The sequence below is a fragment of the Ranitomeya variabilis genome, chromosome 5 (genome assembly GCF_051348905.1).
Source record: "Ranitomeya variabilis isolate aRanVar5 chromosome 5, aRanVar5.hap1, whole genome shotgun sequence".
Taxonomy (NCBI): domain Eukaryota; kingdom Metazoa; phylum Chordata; class Amphibia; order Anura; family Dendrobatidae; genus Ranitomeya; species Ranitomeya variabilis.
The window spans coordinates 644060750-644084325 of record NC_135236.1 but is presented as its reverse complement, the minus strand read 5'-3'; the positions used below and the strand labels follow the sequence as shown (position 1 = coordinate 644084325).

General features: G+C 45.9%; 1 protein-coding gene across 1 annotated transcript in view; it reads left to right on the top strand.

Moving 5' to 3' along the window:
* The window catches only part of FLT4 (fms related receptor tyrosine kinase 4), a 257103-nt gene that overhangs the window by 164103 nt on the left and 69424 nt on the right, over positions 1–23576 (top strand). Inside the window, exons 5-7 of the mRNA XM_077266308.1 lie at positions 19577–19739; positions 19824–19963; positions 21167–21338. Coding sequence (XP_077122423.1) covers positions 19577–19739; positions 19824–19963; positions 21167–21338 — 475 coding nt within the window. The remainder of the gene's footprint in view (positions 1–19576; positions 19740–19823; positions 19964–21166; positions 21339–23576) is intronic.

Sequence of the window (23576 nt, the reverse complement as noted above, 5' to 3'; positions counted from 1 at the left end):
TCATAAAGGCTCTGCACACAGTGCAAAGCCAGGAAAAAATAATAAGCAGACTCATCCATAGACCCTTGAAAGCAACAACTAGAGGGCCTCATTAAAATATTAAGATAGCATAGTTGCTGTGCTCCTACACTCATAAAGACTTTATTAATTCAGTCATGAAAAATTTTTCAAAGCTTTTTGTGAGTTTTACATATTGCTAGGGCTAGTGGAACGCACCAAGTAATAGAGAGATGGATACGAGGTGCGTTCGCAGCCTGGGGTTCACTGTGCAGAGATACCTGCTGCAAAGTAATGGCAGATGGACACTGAGCTCACACGTGGGTTAAACTTCACCCCATGTGAAATGAAAGCAAGCTCTGTTGCCTCACAGAGTTGCACTGTACACAGGGAATAATACCCTAACTAGGGTTGTGCTTGCTCTGGAACTCTTCTGTGCTAATCGCATGCATGAAGGAACCAGATGCTAAGCCATGGCTAATTGCCCCCACTGATGCTAGCTGCCTGCCTGAGTGTACAGCCCCAAAGCTAAACAGTCTCACACCACATATAAACTGAGTGGTAGAGAATCAACTGGCAACAGCCAAACACAAATGATACTAGAGCATGGCCGTGCGGCCAAGCGAACCTTTTATAGTTGTAGCTCTCCCGAACCTTCCTAGTGGACCAATATTAGCTGCTACAGGACCTGAGCATGGGACCCCCGACCTCCAATGAGAGGTATTCCCTTGGGCATGATCAGAAGGAGAAAAGCAGCACTTAGTGCCAGAAGCGCCTGCTCGACGCCGAACAGTACTGGTTATAATGGCTGAACCTGGAAGGGCAGCAGTAGCCAAACATGCAGTATCTGTCCGAGCCAGGCGCTGGGACCGAGTCGCAGTTGAGCAGGTTCCACTGCGGCTGGAGAAGAATGGGAGACCGCATTGGACATGGTTTGAGATTCCCCCTGTGCAGCAGCAGGAACTCGACACCTAACACATACCACTGTAATTTAACAATTACTGTGTTAAACTGTATGGATGACATACTGAATCCAGAAAAAAAATGTTTATATAAATATTTAGAAAGTGTAGTTGATGTACTTCTACACTGATAAAGGTTTTGTAGAAAGTGAAAAACACGCAAAAAAAATTGGAGGGTCATCCAGTCATCCAAGGACCCTGAAAGGCAACAACTGGAGGGCCTTATTCAAATATTTTGAAAGTGTAGTTGCTGTACTCATACACTCATAAAGGCTTAGCAGAAATTGCAAAGCCTGGAAAAAATTTTAAGGAGGGTCATCCAGTCATTTATAGACCCCTGAAAGGCAACAACTGGAGGGCCTCATTCAGATATTTTTAAGGTGTAGTTGCTGTGCTCCTACAGTCATAAAGGCTTTGCACAAAGTGCACAGCCAGGGAAAAATTATAAGTAGAGTCATCCATACACCCTTGAAGGCACCATCTGGAGTGCCTCATTCAAATACTGAACATTTAAAACACTTTATGTGGTGTTGTCTTCTGGTGGAATGGAAAAGTGAAGGCTAATCCAGGCTTTGTTCATTTTTAGCAGAGTGACCATGGGTAGTATCTCTTTGTCTCATATCTTTATCCGTCTCCACCTGGTTCACACGCATAGCTTTATTTTTAATTGTGAGCAGCGACTGTTTAAGTAGGCCCAAAAGCGGGATCATTGCGCTGACTATGGCATCATCGTCACTCACCATCTTTGTCAATTCCTCTAAGTCTTGGAGAACTGAAGAAATGTCAGACATCTATCTGTGGAGGCTGACCAGAATACTGACGAGCATATTGGAGCTGGTTCTCAACAACTGGCCTCTGCTGCTCACAAAGCCTTGATAGCATGTGCAGTGTGGAGTTTCAGCTTGTGGGCATGTCACAAACCAGTTGGTGAGCTGGCACTAGCATGCGCTGCTGCACATCCGCTGTTGCCGATTTGCGAAAATGTTTTCAGAAACCACTGGTGTGTTATTTGTTATGGTTCTCAATGGCAAGAGAACATAGCCCAGCAAACATACGAACTAGCTCTTGGAAGGATGGAAACTAAACTGACCATGAACTAAACCTGCCGCACAACTAACAGTAGCCGGGTAGCGTAGCCTGCGTTTTATCCCTAGACGCCCAGCGCCGGCCGGAGGACTAACTAATCCTGGCAGAGGAAAATATAGTCCTGGCTCACCTCTAGAGAAATTTCCCCGAAAGGCAGACAGAGGCCCCCACAAATATTGGCGGTGATTTTAGATGAAATGACAAACGTAGTATGAAAATAGGTTTAGCAAAATTGAGGTCCGCTTACTAGATAGCAGGAAGACAGAAAGGGCACTTTCATGGTCAGCTGAAAACCCTATCAAAATACCATCCTGAAATTACTTTAAGACTCTAGTATTAACTCATAACATCAGAGTGGCAATTTCAGATCACAAGAGCTTTCCAGACACAGAAACGAAACTACAGCTGTGAACTGGAACAAAATGCAAAAACAAACAAGGACTAAGTCCAACTTAGCTGGGAGTTGTCTAGCAGCAGGAACATGCACAGAAAGGCTTCTGATTACAATGTTGACCGGCATGGAAGTGACAGAGGAGCAAGGCTAAATAGCGACTCCCACATCCAGATGGAAACAGGTGAACAGAGAGGATGATGCACACCAGTTCAATTCCACCAGTGGCCACCGGGGGAGCCCAAAATCCAATTTCACAACAGTACCCCCCCCTCAAGGAGGGGGCACCGAACCCTCACCAGAACCACCAGGGCGATCAGGATGAGCCCTATGAAAGGCACGGACCAAATCGGAGGCATGAACATCAGAGGCAGTCACCCAAGAATTATCCTCCTGACCGTATCCCTTCCATTTGACCAGATACTGGAGTTTCCGTCTGGAAACACGGGAGTCCAAGATTTTTTCCACAACGTACTCCAACTCGCCCTCAACCAACACCGGAGCAGGAGGCTCAACGGAAGGCACGACCGGTACCTCATACCTGCGCAATAATGACCGATGAAAAACATTATGAATAGAAAAAGATGCAGGGAGGTCCAAACGGAAGGACACAGGGTTAAGAATCTCCAATATCTTGTACGGGCCGATGAACCGAGGCTTAAACTTGGGAGAAGAAACCCTCATAGGGACAAAACGAGAAGACAACCACACCAAGTCCCCAACACAAAGCCGAGGACCAACCCGACGCCGGCGGTTGGCAAAAAGCTGAGTCTTCTCCTGGGACAACTTCAAATTGTCCACTACCTGCCCCCAAATCTGATGCAACCTCTCCACCACAGCATCCACTCCAGGACAATCCGAAGATTCCACCTGACCAGAAGAAAATCGAGGATGAAACCCCGAATTACAGAAAAAGGGAGACACCAAGGTGGCAGAACTGGCCCGATTATTGAGGGCAAACTCCGCTAAAGGCAAAAAAGCAACCCAATCATCCTGATCTGCAGACACAAAACACCTCAAATATGTCAAATATGTCGTCCGCTCGGTCTGGCCATTAGTCTGAGGATGGAAAGCAGACGAGAAAGACAAATCTATGCCCATCCTAGCACAGAATGCTCGCCAAAATCTAGACACGAATTGGGTACCTCTGTCAGAAACGATATTCTCCGGAATACCATGCAAACGGACCACATTTTGAAAAAACAGAGGAACCAACTCGGAAGAAGAAGGCAACTTAGGCAGGGGAACCAAATGGACCATCTTAGAGAAACGATCACACACCACCCAGATGACAGACATCTTCTGAGAAACAGGAAGATCCGAAATAAAATCCATCGAGATGTGCGTCCAGGGCCTCTTCGGGATAGGCAAGGGCAACAACAATCCACTAGCCCGAGAACAACAAGGCTTGGCCCGAGCACAAACGTCACAAGACTGCACGAAGCCTCGCACATCTCGAGACAGGGAAGGCCACCAGAAGGACCTTGCCACCAAATCCCTGGTACCAAAGATTCCAGGATGACCTGCCAACGCAGAAGAATGAACCTCAGAAATGACTTTACTGGTCCAATCATCAGGAACAAACAGTCTACCAGGTGGGCAACGATCAGGTCTATCCGCCTGAAACTCCTGCAAGGCCCGCCGCAGGTCTGGAGAAACGGCAGACAATATCACTCCATCCTTAAGGATACCTGTAGGTTCAGAATTACCAGGGGAGTCAGGCTCAAAACTCCTAGAAAGGGCATCCGCCTTAACATTCTTAGAACCCGGCAGGTAGGACACCACAAAATTAAACCGAGAGAAAAACAACGACCAGCGCGCCTGTCTAGGATTCAGGCGTCTGGCGGACTCAAGATAAATTAGATTTTTGTGGTCAGTCAATACCACCACCTGATGTCTAGCCCCCTCAAGCCAATGACGCCACTCCTCAAAAGCCCACTTCATGGCCAAAAGCTCCCGATTCCCAACATCATAATTCCGCTCGGCGGGCGAAAATTTACACGAGAAAAAAGCACAAGGTCTCATCACGGAGCAATCGGAACTTCTCTGCGACAAAACCGCCCCAGCTCCGATTTCAGAAGCGTCGACCTCAACCTCAAAAGGAAGAGCAACATCAGGCTGACGCAACACAGGGGCGGAAGAAAAGCGGCGCTTAAGCTCCCGAAAGGCCTCCACAGCAGCAGGGGACCAATCAGCAACATCAGCACCCTTCTTAGTCAAATCAGTCAATGGTTTAACAACATCAGAAAAACCAGCAATAAATCGACGATAAAAGTTAGCAAAGCCCAAAAATTTCTGAAGACTCTTAAGAGAAGAGGGTTGCGTCCAATCACAAATAGCCTGAACCTTGACAGGATCCATCTCGATGGAAGAGGGGGAAAAAATATATCCCAAAAAGGAAATCTTTTGAACCCCAAAAACGCACTTAGAACCCTTCACACACAAGGAATTAGACCGCAAAACCTGAAAAACCCTCCTGACCTGCTGGACATGAGAGTCCCAGTCATCCGAAAAAATCAAAATATCATCCAGATACACAATCATAAATTTATCCAAATAATCACGGAAAATGTCATGCATAAAGGACTGAAAGACTGAAGGGGCATTTGAAAGACCAAAAGGCATCACCAAATACTCAAAGTGGCCCTCGGGCGTATTAAATGCGGTTTTCCACTCATCCCCCTGCTTAATTCGCACCAAATTATACGCCCCACGAAGATCTATCTTAGAGAACCACTTGGCCCCCTTTATGCGAGCAAACAAATCAGTCAGCAGTGGCAACGGATATTGATATTTAACCGTGATTTTATTCAAAAGCCGATAATCAATGCACGGCCTCAAAGAGCCATCTTTCTTAGCCACAAAGAAAAAACCGGCTCCTAAGGGAGATGACGAAGGACGAATATGTCCCTTTTCCAAGGACTCCTTTATATATTCTCGCATAGCAGCATGTTCAGGCACAGACAGATTAAATAAACGACCCTTAGGGTATTTACTACCCGGAATCAAATCTATGGCACAATCGCACTCCCGGTGCGGAGGTAATGAACCAAGCTTAGGTTCTTCAAAAACGTCACGATATTCAGTCAAGAATTCAGGAATCTCAGAGGGAATAGATGATAAAATGGAAACCACAGGTACGTCCCCATGCGTCCCCTTACATCCCCAGCTTAACACAGACATAGCTTTCCAGTCAAGGACTGGGTTATGAGATTGCAGCCATGGCAATCCAAGCACCAACACATCATGTAGGTTATACAGCACAAGAAAGCGAATAATCTCCTGGTGATCCGGATTAATCCGCATAGTTACTTGTGTCCAGTATTGTGGTTTATTGCTAGCCAATGGGGTGGAGTCAATCCCCTTCAGGGGTATAGGAGTTTCAAGAGGCTCCAAATCATACCCACAGCGTTTGGCAAAGGACCAATCCATAAGACTCAAAGCGGCGCCAGAGTCGACATAGGCATCCGCGGTAATAGATGATAAAGAACAAATCAGGGTCACAGATAGAATAAACTTAGACTGTAAAGTGCCAATTGAAACAGACTTATCAAGCTTCTTAGTACGCTTAGAGCATGCTGATATAACATGAGTTGAATCACCGCAATAGAAGCACAACCCATTTTTTCGTCTAAAATTCTGCCGTTCACTTCTGGACAGAATTCTATCACATTGCATATTCTCTGGCGTCTTCTCAGTAGACACCGCCAAATGGTGCACAGGTTTGCGCTCCCGCAGACGCCTATCGATCTGGATAGCCATTGTCATGGACTCATTCTGACCCGCAGGCACAGGGAACCCCACCATAACATCCTTAATGGCATCAGAGAGACCCTCTCTGAAATTCGCCGCCAGGGCGCACTCATTCCACTGAGTAAGCACAGCCCATTTACGGAATTTCTGGCAGTATATTTCAGCTTCGTCTTGCCCCTGAGATAGGGACATCAAGGCCTTTTCCGCCTGAAGTTCTAACTGAGGTTCCTCATAAAGCAACCCCAAGGCCAGAAAAAACGCATCCACATTGAGCAACGCAGGATCCCCTGGAGCCAATGCAAAAGCCCAATCCTGAGGGTCGCCCCGGAGCAAAGAAATCACAATCCTGACCTGCTGAGCAGGATCTCCAGCAGAGCGAGATTTCAGGGACAAAAACAACTTGCAATTATTTTTGAAATTTTGAAAGCAAGATCTATTCCCCGAGAAAAATTCAGGCAAAGGAATTCTAGGTTCAGATATAGGAACATGAACAACAAAATCTTGTAAGTTTTGAACTTTCGTGGTGAGATTATTCAAACCTGCAGCTAAACTCTGAATATCCATTTTAAACAGGTGAACACAGAGCCATTCCAGGATTAGAAGGAGAGAGAGAGAGAAAGGCTGCAATATAGGCAGACTTGCAAGAGATTCAATTACAAGCACACTCAGAACTGAGAAAAAAAAAAAAAAAAAAATCTTCAGCAGACTTCTCTATTCTCTCCTTTCTCTGTCAATTAATTTAACCCTTTTTGGCCGGTCAAACTGTTATGGTTCTCAATGGCAAGAGAACATAGCCCAGCAAACATACGAACTAGCTCTTGGAAGGATGGAAACTAAACTGACCATGAACTAAACCTGCCGCACAACTAACAGTAGCCGGGTAGCGTTGCCTGCGTTTTATCCCTAGACGCCCAGCGCCGGCCGGAGGACTAACTAATCCTGGCAGAGGAAAATATAGTCCTGGCTCACCTCTAGAGAAATTTCCCCGAAAGGCAGACAGAGGCCCCCACAAATATTGGCGGTGATTTTAGATGAAATGACAAACGTAGTATGAAAATAGGTTTAGCAAAATTGAGGTCCGCTTACTAGATAGCAGGAAGACAGAAAGGGCACTTTCATGGTCAGCTGAAAACCCTATCAAAATACCATCCTGAAATTACTTTAAGACTCTAGTATTAACTCATAACATCAGAGTGGCAATTTCAGATCACAAGAGCTTTCCAGACACAGAAACGAAACTACAGCTGTGAACTGGAACAAAATGCAAAAACAAACAAGGACTAAGTCCAACTTAGCTGGGAGTTGTCTAGCAGCAGGAACATGCACAGAAAGGCTTCTGATTACAATGTTGACCGGCATGGAAGTGACAGAGGAGCAAGGCTAAATAGCGACTCCCACATCCTGATGGAAACAGGTGAACAGAGAGGATGATGCACACCAGTTCAATTCCACCAGTGGCCACCGGGGGAGCCCAAAATCCAATTTCACAACACACTAGTGTTTTTGCGGTGTCGCGGTTAAGGAATGCACGGATCAGGGAAATGTTTTTGAGTTTAAGGTGGAAGGAGGAGTCAAGTGCTTGGATATGTGGCTTGAAAGAGAGGGCAGAGTCGAGGATCACCCATTGATGGATAGGTCTGGTGGAGGGGTAGAGTGAGATGGGGGAAAGATGATGAATTCTGTTTTGTCCATGTTCAGTTGTAGAAGGCGAGCAGAAAAGAAGGCTGAAATAGCAGACAGAGAGTGCGGGATTTTGGTAAGTAAGGAGGTGAGGTCAGGTCCGGATAGGTAGATCTGCATGTCGTCAGCATAGAGATGGTACTGCATACCCTGGGATTCTATGAGCTGTCCCAGACCGAAGGTGTAGATGGAGAAGAGTAGGGGTCCTAGAACAGAGCCTTGAGGAATACTGACTGACAAGGAGCGAGGTGAGGAGGTGGTGTGGGGGAGGGAGACACTGAATGTCCGGTCTGTCAGATATGACGAGATCCAGGAAAGGGCCAAGTCTGTGATGCCAAGAGATGAGAGGATTTGTAGCAGAAGGGAGTGGTCCACAGTGTCGAAGGCAGAAGACAGGTCCAGGAGAAGGAGGACAGAGTAGTGTCGCTTGCTCCTGGCAGTCAGTAGGTCATTGGTGACCGAGTCAGGTGCTCAGATGACATGTGCTTGATCATGCTCGTGCTAGTTAGCCTCTTAGTGGTCATGCCCCTGCTAATCTTGGTGTGGCACAGGTTGAAAATGACCATTATTTTGTCAAAGAATTCTTTTTAAAAAAGTCTTAGACTTTTAAATCCTTGTCCTAGCACAGCGTTCAGCTGACCCTACCCCAGGCCTTGAAATGAAAGAGAAAGTTTCTAGCCACTCACCCACAGGCCCAAAGGCTAAATGGGCACATTCCCAGGCTGCTTGCCGTGGAAATGTTGCCGTTTAGTCTTGTTGACACAAAGGATTTTTGCCGACTCATGGTGGCAGCCATCACTTTTTCTCCCAGTGTGGCGTCCCCGTCTTGTACCAGCATGTGTCCAAGAACATCTCTCGTGCTCTTGCCAATGCAGTTACTGGAATTGTCCACTTAACGACTGACATGTGGACAAGGGCTCGTGGCCAGGGATGCTACATTTCCCTGACGGTACACTGGGTAAACATTATACCGACTGGAGTTGAGTCCCACCCTGGTATGGCACATGTGCTTGCAACACTGATGATTGCTGGCCCTTCTTCTATCAGGGTTTCTTCCACATCATACATCAGTTCCTGCACCCCCTCCTGCCAGCTGGAAGCTCTGCAGCACTGCCTCAGAGAAGCATCAACAGGTTTTTCTGAAGCTAATTTGTCTAAGAGACAAACCGCAAACCATGGCAGAATTACTTAAAGGAATAACTGTTGTGAAATTGGATTTTGGGCTCCCCCGGTGGCCACTGGTGGAATTGAACTGGTGTGCATCATCCTCTCTGTTCACCTGTTTCCATCTGGATGTGGGAGTCGCTATTTAGCCTTGCTCCTCTGTCACTTCCATGCCGGTCAACATTGTAATCAGAAGCCTTTCTGTGCATGTTCCTGCTGCTAGACAACTCCCAGCTAAGTTGGACTTCGTCCTTGTTTGTTTTTGCATTTTGTTCCAGTTCACAGCTGTAGTTTCGTTTCTGTGTCTGGAAAGCTCTTGTGATCTGAAATTGCCACTCTGATGTTATGAGTTAATACTAGAGTCTTAAAGTAATTTCAGGATGGTATTTTGATAGGGTTTTCAGCTGACCATGAAAGTGCCCTTTCTGTCTTCCTGCTATCTAGTAAGCGGACCTCAATTTTGCTAAACCTATTTTCATACTACGTTTGTCATTTCATCTAAAATCACCGCCAATATTTGTGGGGGCCTCTGTCTGCCTTTCGGGGAAATTTCTCTAGAGGTGAGCCAGGACTATATTTTCCTCTGCCAGGATTAGTTAGTCCTCCGGCCGGCGCTGGGCGTCTAGGGATAAAACGCAGGCTACGCTACCCGGCTACTGTTAGTTGTGCGGCAGGTTTAGTTCATGGTCAGTTTAGTTTCCATCCTTCCAAGAGCTAGTTCGTATGTTTGCTGGGCTATGTTCTCTTGCCATTGAGAACCATAACAGTTTGACCGGCCCAAAAGGGTTAAATTAATTGACAGAGAAAGGAGAGAAAAGAGAAGTCTGCTGAAGATTTTTTATTTTTTTTCCCCTCAGTTCTGAGTGTGCTTGTAATTGTATCTCTTGCAAGTCTGCCTATATTGCAGCCTTTCTCTCTCTCTCTCCTTCTAATCCTGGAATGGCTCTGTGTTCACCTGTTTAAAATGGATATTCAGAGTTTAGCTGCAGGTTTGAATAATCTCACCACGAAAGTTCAAAACTTACAAGATTTTGTTGTTCATGTTCCTATATCTGAACCTAGAATTCCTTTGCCTGAATTTTTCTCGGGGAATAGATCTTGCTTTCAAAATTTCAAAAATAATTGCAAGTTGTTTTTGTCCCTGAAATCTCGCTCTGCTGGAGATCCTGCTCAGCAGGTCAGGATTGTGATTTCTTTGCTCCGGGGCGACCCTCAGGATTGGGCTTTTGCATTGGCTCCAGGGGATCCTGCGTTGCTCAATGTGGATGCGTTTTTTCTGGCCTTGGGGTTGCTTTATGAGGAACCTCAGTTAGAACTTCAGGCGGAAAAGGCCTTGATGTCCCTATCTCAGGGGCAAGACGAAGCTGAAATATACTGCCAGAAATTCCGTAAATGGGCTGTGCTTACTCAGTGGAATGAGTGCGCCCTGGCGGCGAATTTCAGAGAGGGTCTCTCTGATGCCATTAAGGATGTTATGGTGGGGTTCCCTGTGCCTGCGGGTCTGAATGAGTCCATGACAATGGCAATCCAGATCGATAGGCGTCTGCGGGAGCGCAAACCTGTGCACCATTTGGCGGTGTCTATTGAGAAGACGCCAGAGAATATGCAATGTGATAGAATTCTGTCCAGAAGTGAACGGCAGAATTTTAGACGAAAAAATGGGTTGTGCTTCTATTGCGGTGATTCAACTCATGTTATATCAGCATGCTCTAAGCGTACTAAGAAGCTTGATAAGTCTGTTTCAATTGGCACTTTACAGTCTAAGTTTATTCTATCTGTGACCCTGATTTGTTCTTTATCATCTATTACCGCGGATGCCTATGTCGACTCTGGCGCCGCTTTGAGTCTTATGGATTGGTCCTTTGCCAAACGCTGTGGGTATGATTTGGAGCCTCTTGAAACTCCTATACCCCTGAAGGGGATTGACTCCACCCCATTGGCTAGCAATAAACCACAATACTGGACACAAGTAACTATGCGGATTAATCCGGATCACCAGGAGATTATTCGCTTTCTTGTGCTGTATAACCTACATGATGTGTTGGTGCTTGGATTGCCATGGCTGCAATCTCATAACCCAGTCCTTGACTGGAAAGCTATGTCTGTGTTAAGCTGGGGATGTAAGGGGACGCATGGGGACGTACCTGTGGTTTCCATTTTATCATCTATTCCCTCTGAGATTCCTGAATTCTTGACTGAATATCGTGACGTTTTTGAAGAACCTAAGCTTGGTTCATTACCTCCGCACCGGGAGTGCGATTGTGCCATAGATTTAATTCCGGGTAGTAAATACCCTAAGGGTCGTTTATTTAATCTGTCTGTGCCTGAACATGCTGCTATGCGAGAATATATAAAGGAGTCCTTGGAAAAGGGACATATTCGTCCTTCGTCATCTCCCTTAGGAGCCGGTTTTTTCTTTGTGGCTAAGAAAGATGGCTCTTTGAGGCCGTGCATTGATTATCGGCTTTTGAATAAAATCACGGTTAAATATCAATATCCGTTGCCACTGCTGACTGATTTGTTTGCTCGCATAAAGGGGGCCAAGTGGTTCTCTAAGATAGATCTTCGTGGGGCGTATAATTTGGTGCGAATTAAGCAGGGGGATGAGTGGAAAACCGCATTTAATACGCCCGAGGGCCACTTTGAGTATTTGGTGATGCCTTTTGGTCTTTCAAATGCCCCTTCAGTCTTTCAGTCCTTTATGCATGACATTTTCCGTGATTATTTGGATAAATTTATGATTGTGTATCTGGATGATATTTTGATTTTTTCGGATGACTGGGACTCTCATGTCCAGCAGGTCAGGAGGGTTTTTCAGGTTTTGCGGTCTAATTCCTTGTGTGTGAAGGGTTCTAAGTGCGTTTTTGGGGTTCAAAAGATTTCCTTTTTGGGATATATTTTTTCCCCCTCTTCCATCGAGATGGATCCTGTCAAGGTTCAGGCTATTTGTGATTGGACGCAACCCTCTTCTCTTAAGAGTCTTCAGAAATTTTTGGGCTTTGCTAACTTTTATCGTCGATTTATTGCTGGTTTTTCTGATGTTGTTAAACCATTGACTGATTTGACTAAGAAGGGTGCTGATGTTGCTGATTGGTCCCCTGCTGCTGTGGAGGCCTTTCGGGAGCTTAAGCGCCGCTTTTCTTCCGCCCCTGTGTTGCGTCAGCCTGATGTTGCTCTTCCTTTTGAGGTTGAGGTCGACGCTTCTGAAATCGGAGCTGGGGCGGTTTTGTCGCAGAGAAGTTCCGATTGCTCCGTGATGAGACCTTGTGCTTTTTTCTCGCGTAAATTTTCGCCCGCCGAGCGGAATTATGATGTTGGGAATCGGGAGCTTTTGGCCATGAAGTGGGCTTTTGAGGAGTGGCGTCATTGGCTTGAGGGGGCTAGACATCAGGTGGTGGTATTGACTGACCACAAAAATCTAATTTATCTTGAGTCCGCCAGACGCCTGAATCCTAGACAGGCGCGCTGGTCGTTGTTTTTCTCTCGGTTTAATTTTGTGGTGTCCTACCTGCCGGGTTCTAAGAATGTTAAGGCGGATGCCCTTTCTAGGAGTTTTGAGCCTGACTCCCCTGGTAATTCTGAACCTACAGGTATCCTTAAGGATGGAGTGATATTGTCTGCCGTTTCTCCAGACCTGCGGCGGGCCTTGCAGGAGTTTCAGGCGGATAGACCTGATCGTTGCCCACCTGGTAGACTGTTTGTTCCTGATGATTGGACCAGTAAAGTCATTTCTGAGGTTCATTCTTCTGCGTTGGCAGGTCATCCTGGAATCTTTGGTACCAGGGATTTGGTGGCAAGGTCCTTCTGGTGGCCTTCCCTGTCTCGAGATGTGCGAGGCTTCGTGCAGTCTTGTGACGTTTGTGCTCGGGCCAAGCCTTGTTGTTCTCGGGCTAGTGGATTGTTGTTGCCCTTGCCTATCCCGAAGAGGCCCTGGACGCACATCTCGATGGATTTTATTTCGGATCTTCCTGTTTCTCAGAAGATGTCTGTCATCTGGGTGGTGTGTGATCGTTTCTCTAAGATGGTCCATTTGGTTCCCCTGCCTAAGTTGCCTTCTTCTTCCGAGTTGGTTCCTCTGTTTTTTCAAAATGTGGTCCGTTTGCATGGTATTCCGGAGAATATCGTTTCTGACAGAGGTACCCAATTCGTGTCTAGATTTTGGCGAGCATTCTGTGCTAGGATGGGCATAGATTTGTCTTTCTCGTCTGCTTTCCATCCTCAGACTAATGGCCAGACCGAGCGGACGAATCAGACCTTGGAGACATATTTGAGGTGTTTTGTGTCTGCAGATCAGGATGATTGGGTTGCTTTTTTGCCTTTAGCGGAGTTTGCCCTCAATAATCGGGCCAGTTCTGCCACCTTGGTGTCTCCCTTTTTCTGTAATTCGGGGTTTCATCCTCGATTTTCTTCTGGTCAGGTGGAATCTTCGGATTGTCCTGGAGTGGATGCTGTGGTGGAGAGGTTGCATCAGATTTGGGGGCAGGTAGTGGACAATTTGAAGTTGTCCCAGGAGAAGACTCAGCTTTTTGCCAACCGCCGGCGTCGGGTTGGTCCTCGGCTTTGTGTTGGGGACTTGGTGTGGTTGTCTTCTCGTTTTGTCCCTATGAGGGTTTCTTCTCCCAAGTTTAAGCCTCGGTTCATCGGCCCGTACAAGATATTGGAGATTCTTAACCCTGTGTCCTTCCGTTTGGACCTCCCTGCATCTTTTTCTATTCATAATGTTTTTCATCGGTCATTATTGCGCAGGTATGAGGTATCGGTTGTGCCTTCCGTTGAGCCTCCTGCTCCGGTGTTGGTTGAGGGCGAGTTGGAGTACGTTGTGAAAAAAATCTTGGACTCCCGTGTTTCCAGACGGAAACTCCAGTATCTGGTCAAATGGAAGGGATACGGTCAGGAGGATAATTCTTGGGTGACTGCCTCTGATGTTCATGCCTCCGATTTGGTCCGTGCCTTTCATAGGGCTCATCCTGATCGCCCTGGTGGTTCTGGTGAGGGTTCGGTGCCCCCTCCTTGAGGGGGGGGTACTGTTGTGAAATTGGATTTTGGGCTCCCCCGGTGGCCACTGGTGGAATTGAACTGGTGTGCATCATCCTCTCTGTTCACCTGTTTCCATCAGGATGTGGGAGTCGCTATTTAGCCTTGCTCCTCTGTCACTTCCATGCCGGTCAACATTGTAATCAGAAGCCTTTCTGTGCATGTTCCTGCTGCTAGACAACTCCCAGCTAAGTTGGACTTAGTCCTTGTTTGTTTTTGCATTTTGTTCCAGTTCACAGCTGTAGTTTCGTTTCTGTGTCTGGAAAGCTCTTGTGATCTGAAATTGCCACTCTGATGTTATGAGTTAATACTAGAGTCTTAAAGTAATTTCAGGATGGTATTTTGATAGGGTTTTCAGCTGACCATGAAAGTGCCCTTTCTGTCTTCCTGCTATCTAGTAAGCGGACCTCAATTTTGCTAAACCTATTTTCATACTACGTTTGTCATTTCATCTAAAATCACCGCCAATATTTGTGGGGGCCTCTGTCTGCCTTTCGGGGAAATTTCTCTAGAGGTGAGCCAGGACTATATTTTCCTCTGCCAGGATTAGTTAGTCCTCCGGCCGGCGCTGGGCGTCTAGGGATAAAACGCAGGCTACGCTACCCGGCTACTGTTAGTTGTGCGGCAGGTTTAGTTCATGGTCAGTTTAGTTTCCATCCTTCCAAGAGCTAGTTCGTATGTTTGCTGGGCTATGTTCTCTTGCCATTGAGAACCATAACACTAGTGCATGTGGAGCGCCCCCACTGCCGCCTGCAGGGCCGAGGGGTACCCGGTACCGGGGCCTCTGAGTCTCTGCTCTGATGGGGTTGTCACGGTGGCTAGACCCGGTCCGTGGCCCTGCCTGCGCGGGGGCGTCCAGTGAAAGAGTGGTGAGAGATGATGATGTTGTTGTGGTGCGGTGCAGTAAATAATGAGGACACCAGGTTGCAGTCTCTTTACCTCTTTACTGAAGATCTCTGGGTCCTCAGTCCGGAATACGGTTAACCAGGCTGCGCAAGTCCGGCCGGTCCGATGGCACCTCCAGAATTCCCTTTGCAGGTGGAAATCTGTGCCTACCTGCTAGCGCTATGTGTTGTGGTCCTCCCCTGCTGTGCTTACGGGATAGTCCCCACAACTGTTGTGTCTGTTTCTCGTGTTCCCTCACAACTCGATTAGATGATGTTCTGCTAATCCGTCCCTCCCTGATGTTACGGTTGGGACGCACCCGTATGACGGGTAGGCTCGGAGCTCTTCCGGGACCCTAGAGTCGCCCCTCTCCACAGGTTGCCCCCTATGTCTTCTTAGGTGATTTGGTTGAGACAGCCCACCTGTGACTGACTGTCCCGTTGGTTTGAAGTATTGCCTGGAGCTATATACTTCCTTGGCGTTCCGGCCGCCGGCTATGCGCCTCAGTAGGATGTTGCCTCGGTCTTACAGCACGACTCCTACTGGTATTCTCCTTCTTGCTTTGATCTCGTTTCTCACTCAGCACAATATATCTCGCTTCTGATCCTTTCTTAGGGCACCGCCGCTATCCTGAGCAGGCACGGTCCCGTGACGTTCTCTCTCGTTGCCAGGCCTCTGTCAGGATCCCACCCCTGACAGGGACCCTACTGAATCTTCCCCCCACAACACCCTCTGCCACAAGGTGTTGCCTGGTTCCAACCCAGTCAGCTTTCTCCTCTAACTTCCTGCCTGACCCCCAGTTTTACCCAGGTGTGAGGAGTGGCCTAATGAATAGAACCCTTAGCTCCCCCTGGAGACCCGACTGTGAAATGTATTGGTGTATGTGATACCTGGTCAGATTAATTCCTTCAGTGCCATCAGACGTACCATAGCCCCCCTTAGCGGCAGAGCATCAGTACTGCAATGACCAGGACTCTGGGGCGCTGCACATGCCCTTATCATCTCCCGCCTCGACTACTGCAACCTCCTACTCTCTGGACTCCCCTCTAGCACTCTGGCACCACTCCAATCCATCCTACACTCTGTTGCCCGACTAATCTACCTGCCTCCCCGCTATTCCCCAGCCTCTCCCCTATGCCAAGCCCTTCACTAGCTTCCTATCGCCCAGAGACTCCAGTTCAAAACCCTCATAATGACCTACAAAGCCATCCACAACCAATCTCCTCCATACATCGGTGACATGATCTCCCGGTACCTACCAACACGCAACCTCCGATCCTCTCAAGACCTCCTTCTCTACTCCCCTCTCATCTCTTCTTCCCACAACCGCATCCAAGACTTCTCCCATGCTTCCCCCATACTCTGGAACTCTCTACCCCAGCACATCAGACTCTCGCCTATCATAGAAACCTTCAAAAAGAACCTGAAGACTCACCTCTTCTGACAAGCCTACAGCCTGCAGTGATCCTGAACCTAGTGAACCGCCGCACAACCAGCTCTACCCTCTCCTAGTGCATCATCACCCATACCCTGCAGACTGTGAGCCCTTGCGGGCAGAGTCCTCCCTCCTTATGTACTCCTGTGCCTTGTTTTTTGCTCATGTTTAATGTATTTGTCTATATTTGCCCCGTATTTCACATGTAAAGCGCCATGGAATAAATGGCCCTATAAAAATTTATAATAATAATAATAATAAAAAAAAGTGTCTGATGATGGTGCATCAGAATGTGCAAGGACAGATGCAGGATGGGAGGCATCTGTGCCAGTGTCAAGGACAGGGGATATTGAAGCTCCTAGCACAAGGGAAGACGCAGTGGTATCACCCACTGGCAGTGCTGGCACCAATCATGGATGCAGGCGTTTCGACCCACCGGGTCAGGTGCTCAGATGACATGTGCTTGATCATGCTGGTGCTAGTTAGCCTCTTAGTGGTCATGCCCCTGCTGATCTTGGTGTGGCACAGGTTGAAAATGACCATTCTTTTGTCAAATAATTCTTTTTAAAAAAAGTCCCAGACTGGGGAACACCTAACTCTTTGATGGAGAAATTCAGGGGTGTCAGTAATCTGAGGAAAAGTTGGCTACCTTTGCCCTTTGGTTACCCCACTGCCTCTTTCTGCCTATTTCGGTGCTGCCGATCCCTCCCCCTCAGCACTGCTGGTCTAGCTCTACATGCCAGATTCCCAGGTTGGGTCGGTGACTTCATCATCCATCACCTCGTCTTCCGCCACCGCACCCTGGTCCTCCTGACAAGTGACTTAACAACCTGATGTATCGGCAACTGTGTTTCGTCATCCTCTTCCTCCTTAGACAAAATTTGCTGTTCCTCACTGTCATCTTCTTGTGGCTGTAGGTGCTCTAAGTTTTGTGCATCAATAAACAGCATCTCCTCCTGTTTCTCTTGGAACACACTGGGTGAGAGGCCACAATCAAGAAGTAATGTTGTAATGAGCTCCTTGGATTTTCTTAGTGTGGGTTCACTAGTCTCCTGGGACTCAATACTGTGGGAGCAAGGAGGATCAAGGTGATCCAGACTGTTGGCTGGTGAGACTGCACCATCTGGAAGACTGGGTTGTGCTGCCAAGCATGCTGGAAGCATTATCTGCTATCCAACCAATAGCAGGTCATCAATGTCATATCGGAGGGGGTGCGAAACCTGACACTCTCACTGATCAGCTGTTCCCGGTGTCAACAGTGGCCAGAACTGCTCAGTAATGGAACTGTACAGATCTGTCGATGGAATTGCGGCTGTGGCCGGGTATTAAACATTTGCCTCTATTGATTTGAACTTGGGGCACAAGTGCAGTACCCAGCCGCAGCCACAACAGATTTGACAGAGCTGTATTGGAGCAGCTACAGCTGCTGCCGACACCTGAAACAGATTATCACCCTCCATCGATCAAAGATTGATGACCTATCCTAAGGATGCACTCAATGACAGAAGTTATATCTCTTATCCATGTTATGTAAATAAAAGCTTACACCCTGATGTTAAATTCATCCACTGGTTGTATAAATTATTCTTTTGAAAGCTGAAGCCCTCCGAACTGTGGTTTAGGTTAAGAAAATAAATTGGCATCAATGCAGAAATATTGATCAGTTAATTGACACAGAATGGTCAGATTTTGGCAAGACAAAAGTTTTGTCGCCCACAGAAAGTAATGTGATATTCAAACAAATAATTAACTTAAAATGCAAATATACATTGCATAACATTGGAGAATGAAGTTATGGTGCTATTAGAGTCATATATAATATTTTGTGTGACTTCCATGAGCTTGAAGGACTGCATCCATGCGGTTCAACAATGATTCATACAATTTATTAATGAAGTCATCAGGAATAGCAAAGAATGCAGTCTTACATGGCTCCCAGAGTTCATCTAGATTCTTTGGTTTTGTCTTCCAAGCTTCCTCTATCATCCTACCCCAAACATGCTCAATGATGTTCATGTCTGGTGACTGGGCTGGCCAGTCTTTTTTGCCTGGAGGAACTTTGTGGTAGAGATGGATGTATGAGATGGAGCACCATCCTGCTGCAGAATTTTACCCCTTTTAAGATTTGGAATATAAGAGGTAGCTAGTACTTCTTGATATTTTAGGCTATTGATATTGCTTCCACCTTGCAAATGTTTTGCACACCCCCATACTGAATGTAACCCAAGACCATGATCTTTCCACTACCAAATTTAACTGTTTTCTGGGTGTATTTTGGATCCATACGGGCTTCAGTAGGTCTCCTGAAGTATTTGCGGCGGCTGAAGATTCATCAGAGAAATCCACCTTCTGACACTTTTCCAGGGTCCATCTGTTTAGCAGGCTGTGGGACTTTGCAAATGCCACACGGTTTTTTTATTTGCCTTTTGTTTAGTGCTGGCTTCCGGGCACTGATTTGACCATGGAGGCCATTTCGAAACAAAATCCTACAAACTGTTCTAGTTGATACAGGGACTTGAGATGACCAGGCTTGTTGGAGCTCTGCTGCAGTGGAAGAGGGGCTTGATTTGGATTTTCTAACCAACAAACGTTTCTCCTGAGCAGTTGTCTTGTGGGATCTGCCCGACCTGGGCTTGTCAAACACATCTTCAGTCTCTTCAAATCTTTCTTTAATTCTTTGTACTTGACGCTGAGACACATTAAAGGTTCCAGCCACCTCTGCAGTGGATCTGGTCTTCAGCCTCTTGATAATCCAGGCAGGTTGGATTTTTGGCATGTTGTCAGAGCTCAAGTTGCAGTTCAAGGTAATGTCTGGGGTGCTGGGTTTCTTTTTATACATACACACACTAATTAACCAATCATTTATTGAGCACAGATGAGGATGTAAACTAGGATTGTGTGCATTATATGACCAGGTGACAAAACTTTTGTCTTGCCAAAATCTGACTATTCTGTGTCCATTAACTGATCAATATTTCTGCATTGATGCCAATTTATTTTATACAACCAATGGATGAATTTAATGTCAGGTTATAAGATTTTATTTACATAACATAGATAAGCGACATCACTTTTGTCAGGGAGTGTAAGCCATCAATATAAAAGTAGTAGACCAACCTCTTTAATTCTATTGATTCTTTTTGATCGAGTCAATTATTTTATTTAACATTTCTACATTTATTCCTTTAGCAAAGCTCAGTTATTATTCCGGATGGGATTAGTGTCATGTGGGACAATAAAGAAGGCATGATCATCCCTGCAGAAAAGATAAAAGAATCCCTCTTTGTCCAGTGTGCGGCCATCATAGACGGAAAGACATTTATGTCAAATTATTTCCTTATTCACTTTACGGGTAGGAAATAATATAATTTGTCCTATATGTATGTTGATTGTTTCTGCTCTATCCACCTTATTCCATGACTTCTCTTAATTCCAGGATACCATTACTATGACATGTACCTTTCTCCTAAAGACACAGTCGAGCTGCTAGAAGGGGATCAACTAGTTTTAAATTGCACTGTGACTGTAGAGTTTAATTCTGCAGTCACCTTTCAGTGGGATTACCCTGGCAAAAAGGTGATGATCTTTATATTTTATTCATTTTTTTAAGCAATTTTTGACATTTATTTAATATGATAATATTGCAGTGTACTGAACAAGTGACATTCAACTTTTATTAACAATATTGTAAAATAAAACCACTAATCAAGGTACTTTTTTATCACTACTACATGCAACAAAATATAACAAGGTTAATTAAGTTACTTTTAGTTATGTCATTTTTTTTTATATTAAGTGTAAGGTTCAGTTACATTGTAACTGTGGACAACATGGTATAGCGGAGAAGCAGAGCAGATAGATATATAGGTTTGTTGGAAAACTTGTATTTTATTAATTGAAATCCCTGGTGTTTGTACAAGAGTCCAGTGGGCGGTGCTTTTAGTGATTGACAGCTATCTCTCTAAGCACAATTTCAGAACCCTGTTCTCCTAATCGGTGGGATTCCCAGAGGTCGTACCCCGCATTCTTGATTGGCAGCTTCCTGTGTACATTGTCAGCAAGCTGCCAATCAGTGGTGGGGGTGAGGTTACACAGATTATCTGGACTGTCCTGCACATGAAACCTAGTCAAGCAGTGATAATCTCCTGCTAATAAAACACTGTTTGTATTGAAGATACAACACACAACCTAGTAAATAACACATCTCTGGAATCAGAGTCTATTGCCCTATATTATACAGCTGTCAGATTAAATAGCAAATACCTGCTGACAGATTCCTTTAACTCTGCATGTTCCTGAATCACTGTCTGGCGCAGTAAATTTGGTTTCTTCTATGCAGGCACAGAATCATGGGTTAAGATCATGCATACATAAAATAAAAATATAAACAAAAAGATTGCTAGTCTTGATTAAAAATATCTAACTATTTGGAGTATACAGTTCCAACGCAAAGCTATTGTCTTTTCATGTGTAGTGTGATCCATCAGCCATGAGTTGCTCCATAACCTTTACCCCTAATACAGGAGGTAAACGAGAAGGTAGATAGATGGGAATAATGCATGACGGAAGGATAAGAGAACTCATAGAAACAGGTGTTACATTTCAATATTATATTTTTAATAGACTATTTTCAAAGTAAATTTTTTTTAGATGAATTACATTTAAATAATATACAGTATTATATATGCCAGTTATAGAATAATGTGTATACAGTATATACAGTATATACAATAAAGTGAAATAAACAGAGAAGTACATTAACCCTTTATCTCTTTACAGAATAACCGCTATGTAACAGAGCACTCTGACCGTGTGCCCCAGAAAGGCCACACGGAAATGTTCAGTATTCTTACCTTGCCCAATATAAACCAAACGGACCTGGGGCAGTACGTGTGCCATGCCATGAGTGAGACCTGGCAATGCAAGAGAAGCACCGAGGTCATTGTGCACGGTACAGAATGAATGGGAAATGGTGCGGGTTACCTTGTGGTCTTATGGCTGAACAGTAAGCGTCGCTGGTAGGGCCGAGGGAGCACAGTACTATAGAGTTAGGGGAGGGGGTACACATGACGTTTCTCACAGGTAGCTTTCAGTTCTCGTTGCCCTGAAACCTCTCTCCTAATCAGGAGTCCCACTTGTGTGTGTTGTGCTGTGGAGTTCGTTCTTTACTCACTAAAGAGAGTCCTTGTTACCTCCTTGTCCATGGGACCAAATCCAGCGACAGGAGGAGACCTTAGGTTCAATTTAACAGGCTTAGTTTTACTGTGAAATTCAGATACACATGGCTGCAGAATACATATTGAAACAGAGTCCCTTTTTGTTGATGTTCCCTTTGTCCTGTGTATTATCAGTCCTTGCCTCTGTTTTGCCCAACCTGTCCCTGCCTCAAGCTTCACTGTTGGTGCCAGGGACCTTCTATCCGGCAGTACTGCTTTCCTGAGACCCAGCCGACATCTTCCTCACATGTAAGGCAGAGATATGGCACTCAATAACTCTTCCGGGCCCTTGGCCCAAAACTGCCCTGGCTTCCTCACGAACCTCCAGATATGTCCTCATACTGTTTGGAGACTAGCGCTGACAGGACTTTTTGCGTCTGCTGCATCCACTGTCTTAGAACCTGTTAACCCTGCAGTGTCTAGTGTCCTCTGAACTCCACTCACACACCACAGACTCCACACTCTACTGACTAGAAGCCGAGGTGCCTCCCCTATTATCTGATCTAATCCCTCCCAACTAGTGGGCTGATCCCTTGTGCTAACGGTATGCTTCTCTGTGTGATGCAAACTGTATCCCTATGCTGGTAATGGTTCCCTTAATGGACAGACCTCCCCTCATTCCCAGGGACGGCCTTGGGGCAGAGCCTCCAGGAGAAGCAAGGCACAAACTGACCATAAGGATAAAATACAACACTCTTTATCAAACATGTAATCATAACAAATTCATTACAACACTTATTCACATCAGCTCCTTCTTGCCACGACATCTTCGGTCACCCCCCAACAAAAGCACTGAACATTTTATTTACTGTACAATAAAATGTGAAAAAACAACAACTTCACCTGTATTATATGAGTGTCTGATGTTACAGAGCCAACCCCTGAGACCACACTACAGGAAGAGTCACCTGATCTATGGTCCCCAACCTTTCTGACCTTGAGAGCCATATTCAGCTCTGCTAGAGGGTCGTGAGCCACATTTAGCTAGGGGAGAGGGTCACGAGCCACATCCAGGTTTCAACCCCCGTACAATGGCAACCAAAGCCCTCATTATGGGTATGATGATAATCAAAGCTTTTCCACATAAATCACCCCAAAGCAGAATACCAAGATCATGGGGTTGTCGTCCACAGTGAGTAAATCACTGCACTGAGGGGTTTCTCGAGGGGGGTTTGGGAGAGACACTCTGAGACTACAAAGCAATGCACAGCATTATTCACTGCTGAAAACCCTATGGGCACTTCATACAGGGGTTGCAGATGCAGGGGGCCCCCTTGTAGGTGGGGGCCCCAGGCGTCTGCCTGGTCTGCCTGTGCCAAACGCCGACACTGGTCACAGTACCCCCATTCAGTATTCTCCCATCAGTCACTCCCAAGACATGGTTTCATATAGCTTCAAGCACCTCCTCTGACAGGTAGTATCATCCAGTTGTTAGCTTACCATACTTAAACTATATCTAAACCCCAAAGACCGGTATATGTGCATCCAGATCTGCTCTTCTGTGCAGGGCTACTCACAAAATTCACCATTTTGAAATGTGATCTTCATACCTGTTTGCTAGATCTGGAGCTAATGCACCAAGCTGGCAGACAGTCGCGAGTAAACATTGCTATCCCAGAGTATACACTGTCTTCATTTTCATTGAAACATCAAAAATCCATTTATAGGGAGACCTGGTAAATGTTATATTTCTGACAGCATGCTGCCACCACTAGAGGGAGCTGATGTGGCTTCATATGAAGCTAAATAAACGCTGTAGAAATCTGTGTACAGTGCTCCACCTACAGGACTTATTTGGTATGACAGTGTCATGGTATAGGAGAAGCAGTACAGTACAGGGAGCCCTTCCACCACAAGTCACATGCCGGCCACTATGGTGGTTAGTATAATTTTAATATGATCAATTACACAAATACACAAAAGAAATACGCTTTACCCATATTGCAATAATATTATCTTATATTAAACCAATA